The sequence below is a fragment of the Grus americana genome, chromosome 12, assembly GCF_028858705.1.
Source record: "Grus americana isolate bGruAme1 chromosome 12, bGruAme1.mat, whole genome shotgun sequence".
Classification (NCBI taxonomy): Eukaryota; Metazoa; Chordata; class Aves; order Gruiformes; family Gruidae; genus Grus; species Grus americana.
The window spans coordinates 14,405,495-14,417,326 of record NC_072863.1 but is presented as its reverse complement, the minus strand read 5'-3'; the positions used below and the strand labels follow the sequence as shown (position 1 = coordinate 14,417,326).

Here is an 11,832-nt window from a genome sequence, read left to right as displayed (position 1 = left end):
AGAATTATTTACTGAGTTTAATTGGAACTCATAAATAATTTTGATCCCTCAAAACTCAATATCAGAGGATCACAAGGTATTTTGGGTTGGAAGGTATCTCTGGAACTCAGCGAGTCCAACCTCTTGCTGAAAGCAGGGTCATTTGTAAGGTCAGACCATGCTGCTCAGGGCAAACTGAAACCAGGCAAACCTGAGATCACATTGCTCAATTTCAATATATTTACTGTTTGTCAAGAGAAAACTAACTGAATCTGAATCTACCTGATAGCATTCAATTTTGTATCTAAATTCTCAACACAGACAAGCTAAAGAGCATCTGTAGGTGGGGAGCTGTGTCAAAGAGTAATTGTGCGGCAACGAGCAGAATTTATCCAGTGTTGTGCCTAACCTTTCAGACTGCCTTTTCTCTGTGCTTGGTTGTAGGTTCCTCACTACAGACGAGGCCAGTCCATGGGCAGTGTTAGCTCAGTGCTTTTATCATTTCTAGTGCATGATGTGTAGCTATCAGCACATACTGAAAAGTCTCGTTACTTTCATAACCACCAACATATTACTGAGAAATTTTATACATGTAAGTACGCTTTCATTTTATGTTTAATGAAAACAGATATTCAGACTAAAAATGAAGAGTCATCTTTCTCAGCAGAGACAGGTTCAATGACTGTGTGCCCAGTGAGTAAGAGTACAATGAACAACACTACTGATGGTTTTATTTCCACTGATGGTGGAAATCAAATAATCACGTTGGCTCACCTGGAGTTTGGAGAGACCTTTCTGTCAGAGAGAGGATGACCTGATCCACAGCTACGGCTGCCCACCTCAGCCTAGTTGAGGCTTAAAAGCTGGCAATCAGGTGACATTTTGATGATCATTTTTGAAGGCTGATAAGAAGCTAAGAGAAGCTATGGAAAAAAGGTAGACTATCTTAACAGGCCTTGATCAAGCTAGAAAATAAGAACGGGACTAAACAAGACTCATATGGAAGAGCCTTGGTTAAGGCAAGGACTTGAAATGGTTGATGTATATGTGGAACAAACATCTAGCAGCTCCATGCTGGAAAAAAAAAAAAAAAAGGGTTTGTGATCTGTCTAGGGGCTTGGGTTATCCAGTCCCTTCTGTCTGAAAACGCTAGGGCTTGACATGGTCTTTGGCTTGCCGTTAGCCTTTACACTGCAGTGGGGTGGTGCAGGACATTGCACCAGGAGCCACGGAAGCAGGATGTAGCTTGGGGTATCAAAGAGCAAGTCTTAGTTTCTGTAGTGCTTTACCTGCAAACTGATAAGTGGCAACAAAGCAAATCCAACCCCACTAAGAGCCTTCCAATTATTTCTGCTATGTGCAGGTTTGATCTGTAAACAGAAGCCCAGGTAGCCAGCACAATACAAATTAGGTTTGCTCTTCTCCCTGCAAATCAGAGGCAAACTGAGCAGTCAAATAAAGTTTCAACATTTAGGCTGAAAAGCAGATTTTGTTTAGGGAGGTATTACCTGTAACCTCTCAAATCCATGTCTCCTTCTTAGGCTTTAAACTTCCTGGATTTTGAGTGCCTGTTGTAACTCTCTGCAACGTAAACAACGGGAGAAAATAATTTCCCTGCTTTCTTAAATGCTCCAGGAGTTAAATGTCCTGCAAGACCTGCCTTTTTTCTTTTTTTTTTTTTACAATGTGTGTTACTTTTACTACATAACAGCAGACTTATTAAAAAAGGTATTATTAAGAGAAACACCATTGGAATGGCAAAACAGCTTGCAAAAGCAACAAAATGCATCTTTCCTGTAAGACATATTCATGACTTTTTAAGGAATCAATTTTCTTTTTCTGTGGCCTATCTTCATTTGAGCCTGGGTCCCTGTGAAGGCATCACACTATATATCTCATTTTACCCCAGATCCTTGTCCTTGTTTTCTCCAATTAATTCTGTTGGCCACTGCTTCTAGTGTGACATTTCCTTTATGGTTTCAAGTGCATGCTGGTTTGGACTATAACTTTGTGCATTAGGAAGTGTTGCAACAGCAATTATTAGTTTCTAGCTTGAAATTCAGTTTCTCAGTCTACTACAGCATTTTGCCATGCCTGAACTTCACATTACCTGGAACCCTACTACTTGCATAGCTACAGATGGCAACACCTCCGCAACTGCCTTTCATACAGGCATTTTACTTTGAGAAGAGCTAATGATCATCACCATATGATCCTTCCTCTTCTTTGTTACATGACAGAGCTGGTAATGGGCATGTTCAGAAAAATCATTACATGGAATTAGCCCTCATAAATGAAGCAATCTAGATTCAGGCTCCTAGCACGGGTGAGATGCACTGCTTGTTTGCTATTCCCTTCCCCAATCCCAAGCAGAGCTAATTCAGCTTGTATAAATTAATGGAGTGCATGATTCAGTGGTGCAACAGGAGCTCAGTTCAGGGATCAGCCCTCATGTAGTTTGAAATTAGTTCTATATGAAGTTTGAATACCACAGAGAAGCAATTAATTAGCACAAGAAACAAGATTGTTAGAACAGGAATGAAAGATAGGGGAATCCATATCACCCGATGCTCTGATTTTTCATTTTGGGCCTTGATCCTCCTACCAAAGTGAAAAAAAAAATTGTTGCATAGCAGAATTCAAACAGGGTGGTTGTGGAAGTAGGAAAAAAATACCCTGAAAACAGAATTAATGCAAATGAGTATTAATAAGTCTAGATCAGTGATTACTGGTCTCTCAAAAAAGCAGAAGAGTGAGCATAATTATAAACAGTCACACACAAAACCACAGAAGCACTGAAGAATTTCCATGGAAGATTGTGGATTTTGCCCTGGGAAAAATCTGCGACCTTTTTAAGAAACACTGTTTTAAATTAAATACACTTTTTTCCTAGAAATGAAAAATCTCCCTTTCCTCTATTGCAAGTTCATCACTTCTGCAATAAATCTGATAAAGTCTGGGGAAAATGTATCAGTGTTTCTTTGTATCTCTAACAACAATGTTCACAAGCCTCTCAGATTCAGTTATTTTCTGATCATGATTCATCATAAAACAATACTTTTTGCTTCTTTCAAACATTGGTGTAAACACACAAGACTCTGCATTCAGTGTTTTTAAAACAGCCCATGGAAAATGCATATCACTGAAAACCCTTATATGCTTATCACTTTCTGCAAAAGATCAACATTGGAATTTTGGTTTTTACTCCTTCTATTCCTTATCTTCTATTCTTTTTCTTAATCCACTTTCTCTTCTCTCACTGAAAAATACTATCATGGTTTTTGTGGTGTACCTGCACAGAATGAGAAATATTTTGCACTTTAGTATTTAGTGTTCCAACCATTCTCTTCAGAGACTGGTTTCATTAACAGAAACCACACAACTTCTTTCAGCTGCTCTACACGCTCATAAGCAGCTCCTCCTTCACCTGTGGAAAAGCTTGGTTTGGGGAGGGCTGTAGCAGATCGGATGAGCTGTTCAGTATTTTATTCCTTTCTACACGCTTGTTAGGAACAGAATGTTAATCATCCTAAGATGTATACTGCACTCAAGAAGTCCCTTGCCATTCCTTCAGCAATGATAGATGCAGACCTCTACCCCGTAAGCCATCTAGCTATCACATGGGAGGGAGAGGAAGGATGTTTCTTGCTTCTGGCTCCCAGTGTGACCAGCCTGTTTCTGGAGCACCAGGAAGAGACTTTGTGTAGAACGAAAATCTATTCTCATCCCAAACATTTATAGTCAGACTGGATTTTGCTAGCGGGATTCTCCAGGTTTCTAAAGGACTGCAGCACCACTACAAAGTTTCAGCGATAAGGTTAGCTCAGTTTCCCAGTTTGAGTTTCCCCTAAGGGCAAGGCACTGTGCTCCACACCCTTGGTGAGGTAGGACAGTGCAAAATCAGACATCAGATCAGCAATGCTTATGGCTTCTACTTCTTACCACTTCTACTTCTTACCAGACTAACTCAAGCCAAATAGTTATACCATGAGTTCTGCTTTTAAGGGTATTGAAAACCAACAACTTGATGTAGCCTATTATGGCAGCAAACCTTTGAAAGTTTCCAAAAGCAGGTAATCAACTCTTAAATCAGAAACAGCAGACAGGCTTTCACACACTAACCATTCCTTAGGGCTTCCTAAAAGAGGGACTAATAAATTTTATTAACTTTCCCCATGATGACTGTCTCATATGCCTGGTATATGTGGATATATCAAAGCTGGAATACTCTCCGATCAAGAGATTTGAATTGTCTACCTCTGTTGTAAGTCACCACTTCAGAAAAAGGACAAAATAGCAAAAGGGGGAGAGATTCTGTAAGTAGCAGCTATGCATATGGCAAGTCTCTCAGACTGAGAAGTTATTTTCCTCCAGAGAAACAGAGTTCAATACAGCACTTGCATTTTAAGTACCACATATTCCACCAAGCATACATGATTTCTGAGTAGTTTCATAGGTAAAAAGATCAGGCTTCATTTCTTCCTCTCCTGCCGATCAATAAAGCTTCTGCATTGTTGAGCTTCAGTTCTGCAAACACATCCTTGACTTTACAACCCTGAGTAATCCCAAAACAAGCAAGACAATTAGCCATAGGAATAGAGTTCAGCAATTGTAGAAGTGTTGCTAGACTGAGGCCCAAAGTCCAAGTTTTCATGTAACTGACTAAATAAGTCTCATATTTGCTCTTGGGCACTGAGCAAACGCAAGATTCTTGAGACCCAGGTGAGGTGTGTAGCATGATGGGCCACTTTTGAAACCATTCGCTTTTGCTCAGCGTGCATCAGCTGCGCTTTGTCAGGTTTTAGGCTCTCGAAAGTGTTACAAGGCTGTTGTGCAACTGTCAGTGAGGGCCACGTAAGACAACACTTGCCTTCCTCCAAATACTGTGTGTTCGTGTCAGCTAGCCTTCTGCTTGGGACTAAATCACATCTTCCCTGCCCTACTCGTTCTGCACTGACTCCCGGTTCACATGCATATTACAGCGCAAGTCCTCAGCCTTTTTGGTGAGAGTGAGAGGTGCTGAGCTCACAAAACTCCATCTCTCATTCCTGCAGCAAATGGTTTTCCAGTAAATAAGTTAGGTGCCAGAGCAAATAAATGGTTTTTAAGGAGGAAGAAAAGGAAAATTAAAATTTAGATCAACTTGAAAGAGTTTTGGATGAAAATATTGACACATCAAGAAAGTTTTCAGTTTTGTATTTTGTTTAAAAATGTTAATTCATACATGAAAGTTTAAGGAAGTGTTAAAACCCTCCAAACCAAGATCTGTCAGGTCAAATAGTTCACTGAATTTAACCAGAAACTCCTTTCATCATGCCCGAAGTCAGTTATTTGCATAGATCTGATTTCTTTATTTACATAGATTGGTATTCTTACAGTTCCTTCAGATTCTGTATTATCTTAATTATATACATTATATAAATAAAAATCAGTCTATCTGTATCTTGTCTGGCTTTATTTAACCAGCAATTTAGGGACTGTTCAATATTAAGATACAATCAAGCTAACAGTCCCTGCTCACACAAATAGTTCCTAATCTCTGGAGATGAACTTGCTGACATAAAATCTGCATTTTTGTGTTTATATATTTAGTCTTCATAAAGGGGAAAATCTTTTGCAGTGAAGCAGATGGTAGGAGATACTGTGAAATTTACCGTTGAAGAAAGTGCATGAACATTTTATCATCAAAACTTTGAAGAGAAAATAGCTTTTAATAGGGCGGAAAGTTTTATGAAAAAAACCCCAACAAAACAGTATCTGGGGTAAGAGGCTGACAAACAAGAGAGAGCAATTTCCCCCCTTGTCTTTAGCAATAATTATTTTTTGGCGTGTTTTGACTGGTGAAGGCACAGGAAAATTTGTTTTCTAGTAACTTGATAAAAACCTCCAAAAATGCAAGGAAGAGTTTTAAGTAACTGGAAAAAATAAGTGGCAAACCTAATTTGTTTTCAGAAGAAAAAGAACAACCAGGTTTTCCTAAATCAGCACAAGCTCATATATTAGGCTTTCCTTGTTTAGGAGAGAAGCTGTCTCAGAACTTGGGAAAGCTGCATTGTTGCTAGACTCAGGACAGCTCTTGGGGCTGCAGCGTGCAGGACGCTCACATCTTTTCCTGGCGTTTTCTGTAAGGAGATGATTTTTAAATGTCCCACACATTTACCCTGCTAAGAACAGCATCAAACCCCTCTTGTGGAGCTGACCGTAAGTAATCAGAGGAAACTGATTACTGACATAACGGGCTCCCCTTGGCTTGTCCTACCTCATAACTGTCTGCCATCTCTCATCCCCATCAAAGCTGATATGACTGAGCTTCTTACTCTGGCACAAATAAAGAAAAATAATCCAGGCGAGAGCTGTCATAGGCCTGGGTGGCTATAGCCAACTGGCTGCAGGACAGGGAAGGGCAGCTGTACCAGTCACGGATAAACTAAAGTCTTGTCTTTTCTTACAATCAGTTCACGACCTCAAAGAGGGAGATGAGAAGCAGATGACTTTGGGTGTCCTTTTTATCCCCAAACTAGTACTTCAGCTGCACCCCCAACTTGCCCTTTGAGCTGAAAAAAGCTGGAATTTGTACTGAATCTAGTACAGGAGATACCATTTCCATCCTTCCAAAGTGGAGGTGGTAAACTTGGCCATCCGTGATTTAACATAGGGAAAAAGGCTAAACAACAGTTTTTTACTGACATGAAGCCAAACCAAGCCATGCAAGGGTATAAATACCTTCTAAAAAGGTATCAGGGCAAAGCAAGGGCTGGCTGCTCATGCAGGATGGGGAGCTGGGGGAGAACAGGGCTGGCAAGGCAGGGACCTCACCAGCACCCACCCCACAGTACCTGAGAGCACGGCCAGGGTCAGACCAGAGTCCAGATCATCAGACAAGTCCCTGATGGTCAAGCAGGTCTGAGGTCACACTACAAAGTCAGCCTGCAGGTCAGGAGCAAGTCTGAAGCTGGGGGAGCTAGACCCAGCTGTACTGGAGACTAGCCCTCTTCCAGCAGAGCTCCAGCTGGGACTGCAGGCCCAGAGCTGAGCTTAAACAGGGTTCCTGGACCATGGGCAGGGTGTGGGTGGAAACCGCAGGTGAGGCTGGGCACAGCCATTAAGGTATTTTAGTGCCCCCATGGCTGTGGCACAGGCACTACCACACTGTGGTTGGAGTCTGCATCACTGTGGACTTAATGAACAATTCTGTACTTACCCTCTGGTCTTTAAATTGTCTGTAAAACTGACATATATGTCACACTTCTTGATTCAAGGTCATGTCATAGAATCACAGAATATCTCGAGTTGGAAGGAACCTGTAAGAATCATTGAGTCCAACTCCCTGCTCCTTGCAGGACTACCTAAAAGTAAACCATATGACTGAGAGCATTGTCTAGATGCTCCTTGAACTCTGGCAGGCTTGGTGCCGTGACCACTTCCTTGGGGAGCCTGTTCCAGTGATTGACCACCCGCTCAGTCAAGAACCTTTTCCTGATGTCCAATCTGAACTTCCCCTTCCATTTCCTCATGTCCTATTGCTGGTCACGAGAGAGAGAGATCAGCAGTTCCACCTCCACTGCCCCCTTGAGGAAGCTGTAGACTGGGATGAGGTGTGAACCTCAGCCTTCTCTTCTCCAAGCTGAACAAACCAAGTGACCTCAGCTGCTCCTCAGAAGTCTGGCCCTCGAGACCTTTTACCATCTTTGTCACCCTCCTCTGGGCACACTCTAATAGTTTGATGTCCTTTGTTATTGAGGCACCCAAAACTGCACACAGTGTAGTGCAGAGTGGGATAATCACCTCCCTTGACCAGGTAGCTATGCTGTCCTTGACGCACCACAGGACACTCTTGACCCTTTTGGCTGCCAGGCTATACTGTTGACTCATATTCAACTTGCCATCAACCCAGACCCCCAGATATCTTTCTGCAGGGTTGCTCTCAAACCTCTCATCCCCAGTTTGTGTGTAAACCAGGATTACTCCATCCCAGGTGCAGAATCCGGCACTTGCTCTTGTTAAATTTCATACGGTTAGTGATTGTCCAGATCTCTCTGTAAGGCTTTTCTACCTTCGAGGAACTCCACAGCTCCTCCTAGTTTAGTATCATTGGCAAACTTACTTAATGTACATCTGACTCCTGCATCCAGATCATGATAAAAACATTAAAGAGGTGTTAATGAGGTGTTTCTAGGAAGAAGCTAGATGCAAGGGTGAGGCCAGGCCATCCTAAAGCCAACAGATGCAAAAAGATATTTTGGGGAAGTGATGTCTTCAAATTTGGCATTACAGACCACCGCTGTGAAGCAGAATTGATGAGCGATTGCAGCGTATACAACTCACACAATCATCTTGAACCCATTTCCCACATGAAATGGAGGAATAATGCTATTTATTTCTCAGTGAAACTCTATGTCACCTCCTACTTCCAAAAGGGTATCTTTTCCCAATATGTCCAAAGAACAAAACCTAAGAGTTTGATTCCTCTCTCAGATCAGTTGGAACCTAAGCCCATTACTGACCTCAGTAGTTTCACTCCTGAATTCATTAGGAAAATGAAGGAAATTGTTTCAGTGCTCAATATTTTATTTCAAGGATTGCTTGCCAGCAAAGGACTCTGGAACTGCAGTGACTTTTTCCAGACACTTGGCACGATACAGTAAATTCTAAATCCTTTTACATTTCTGTTTGCCAGTCAGCAAGCCCACACCTTCTCTTCAAGGAAAAGGAATTAGTCTCCCTTGATTTTGGCCTGTTGCTGTGCTCTCTTGTTAAGGCCTGCAGGATTCCACTGTAAAAATAGGACAGCACAACTGGCGGAGGCTTTGTATTCAGATAGTTTATTGGAACACTTAGGAGACTCTGTTCCCTTGGACTCTGCAAGGGCATAGACTAAAAGGGCTGCGGAAGGTACCTAGCAGGCCCCGGGCTGGGGTCCAAGGCCATTGCCTGCACGGTCGCCCTCTGGGCCTGTGCAAGTTGGGCGCTGTTGGTATGGTGGGGATGGGCCCTGAGGAGGCCTTAGCACAGACACAGCAGCAGCTGCTGCCAGCCCTGGTAGGAAGGGGCTGCTGGGCACGGCCGGACCTGGGGCAGCGGCAGCAGAAGCAGCACCCTGGGCGCCAGCCGGGCCGGGGCTGCTGTGCTGCGGCAAAAGGGAGGGGGGCAGAGGATGGAGCTTCTCCCTGTCTACTGCTGCCGCAGGGCCTGAATTTGTCTGAGGGGCGGTGCGTGCAGATGTAGAGGTGCGTCTGACTCGGGCAGCTGCCTTGACATGCGCAGTCTTCCTGGGTGCAAAGGTGCGCCTCTTCTGCCTTGGACCCGCTGGGAATGGACCGCTCTTCTCCTCGGAACTGTCTTCCCACGCAAGCTCAGCATCTGCTTTTCTTTTCTGTAGGCATGCGTACAAAGCCATGTCCCGCGCAAATCTTGCTGGTACTTGATTTTTTAGACCAAAGCTTTGTTTGTATTTCATTAGCTGATAGGGAAAATGTCTTCTAAAATGTGGGTTGTAGTAGAAGTGAAACTAAAAAATGCAAAGGAAAAGAGTTAGTTGCCACCACCTTGTGACTAGAAACCACAAAGACACGACAATTAAGAACTGTAATTGCAAAAGAGAAATGTGGATGCTAAAAAGGACTATCAGGGGCATTCTAAACCTGAAGTGTCGGCTGAATAAAAAGGTGCCATCAGTCCTGTTAAGTAGTCACCAGCCTCGTGTGTTTGCTGCCGGTAGCAGAGAAGCAAAGGATTTTCAAAAGCATACAAACTTACTTAGAAACCCAAATACCATTACTTTTTCAGCAACTTTAGCATGGAATGAACATGCAAGGTAATGATATGATGCTGACACGTACCTTCTCAGCCTTCAGCAAATGCCACAAGAAAACTGCGCATTTGGTACAGCAAGACACATAGCAAACAACAAAAATAAAATTCTGATACAATGAGAGTATCTTTTCATTTTATGTGTTCTAATTGGAAGTAACCAACATATATTTTTTTAATCAGCATTTCTACTACTCAGAAATGTCACCTCAAGAACTCCTGAACATGAGCCGAGAGACAAATGACAATCAAAACATTTATTACCATCCTCATCTCCTATGTGGTAAAGGCTTGTTTCATTGGAACAGAAATCTGTCCCACTAGAATATTCCGAGAGTTAGTTTGCACGCAGAGGATCCAACATACCTCCCTAAGTCTTTCTTCTGCCAGCAAGTCCTTGCGCGAACCCGATTTCGGAAAATCCCACAGCTTTCGGGTGAATCCGTGCAGATGGAGTTCATGAGTGAAGCTTCTCATGCTCTCACTTTCAAAAATTTTCAGACGTCCTTTCCTTGCCAGTACTTCCTCTTCAAACAATTCTTCATGAATCACTATAGACTTTCCGTTGTCACCCCACCAAATGGACTCAAACAGGTCATTGTCAACAACGTCCCAGAGCTTCTTCAGAAAACTGAGGCATATAGAGGCATGGCCTTTGCTACAGCCCTCCTCAGATGACTTCAGATGCTCTCTTTTTGACCCCGGTTGCTTAGTTGAAGACTGTAAAGACCCTTCTTCTGTTGGAGGTCCAAAGGCAGCATCACTAGCTGCAATTTTGTCACATGGCGGACAGAGAGAAGTCAAGGCTGACGACTCAACTCCATTGGCCAGAACAGAATCACATGAAGTTTCCGATGAGGAAAGCTCCATTTTAAATTATTTTTTTCTCAGTTTGAGTAATTTTTTCAGTTGAATCCACCTCCCTTAGCTGCCAGGCTGTCCTGACAGCCAGCCAGCTGAAAGGAAGTGACCGACTGACTGAGAATCCCAAGGGAACATTCTCAAGCATCACTATGACGCTCATGCTGTGCTGCCATGACATCACAGAGCAGTGTCTGTTTCCTAGCAACATGAAGCAGCAGCAGCAAGCCTTTTCTTTTCATTTACATATTTTATGTCTCGAGAGCCTAAAAGTAAATAAAACCATAATGAAATTTTAAGTGTAGTGATAGGACAGTGCTGTGTTGGGTTTCAGCCAGTACCCTGTCCACAGGAAGGGACAAGGAGATTCAATCAGGCTTTAAAAAATAGTTTAAGATAATACTTACACTATACAGGGCAAGACTTTTAAACACTGCTAAAAAGTTCATATAAATACTTTACAGACAATTGTGCAACCAAACCATTAGGAAGGTTCACACATGAGACCACCACGTATCTTTGTGGACAAGAAGTGGCACAATGCGGAGAGAAATTCAACCAGGAACCATCAGAGTGTCCTCTGCTGGAGACCCTCTTACAAACACAGAAGTCTTCAACACCTGGTCCAGTACAAATGCATTCCCACCTCTGGATTAGCATTTTAAAAATTGTTGATTTTATCCAGCACATTTTTGTAGGAAGTTTATTTCCACCTGTGAACCTTACTGAAACCTTACTGAAACACTGGCCAATGCCCAGGGACCTTCAGCTTTACTGAAAGTGGGAAGGTTTGCAAGTTTGTTAGTTCAGGTTAAAAACTGAACCTATGTAGACAAATTTTTCATATCCAAAGGTCTGGGGCTCAGGCTTTTGAGATGAACAGGCAAAGGCACAAATGGATGCTGAATTTGTGACATTTAAGCTGGTTTATAATATCATTTTTTATTTGGTTTGTGTTGCACTTTTTTTGCATTACATCAGCCTTAATAACCAGAGCTGGATACAAGGAAGCCCAAGGAGACAGTTGCCTTAGTGTTCTTCGGTGCATAGTTTAGTGCCAGGGAAGTGAGAAGACAGACATACCTCTATCAATGAAGTGGGATGTAGAAAAAGGAGAAGTGGCTATAAATGCATCTTAGTCATCATTTCTGTAGTTCTCTAGTTGCTTCACAAATACTATTT

The 11,832-nt window shown here is 42.5% G+C and overlaps 1 protein-coding gene across 1 annotated transcript; it reads right to left on the bottom strand.

The window, feature by feature from the left end:
* Nucleotides 1-8,875: 8,875 nt before the first annotated feature.
* On the bottom strand, nucleotides 8,876-10,817 carry LOC129211904 (heat shock transcription factor, Y-linked-like). Its single transcript, XM_054839688.1, has 2 exons — nucleotides 10,156-10,817; nucleotides 8,876-9,487 (listed from the first exon to the last, which is right to left on the bottom strand). The coding sequence occupies exons 1-2, from the start codon at nucleotides 10,657-10,659 to the stop codon at nucleotides 8,876-8,878; spliced, it is 1,116 nt and encodes a 371-aa protein (XP_054695663.1). The 5' UTR covers nucleotides 10,660-10,817.
* Nucleotides 10,818-11,832: the final 1,015 nt, after the last annotated feature.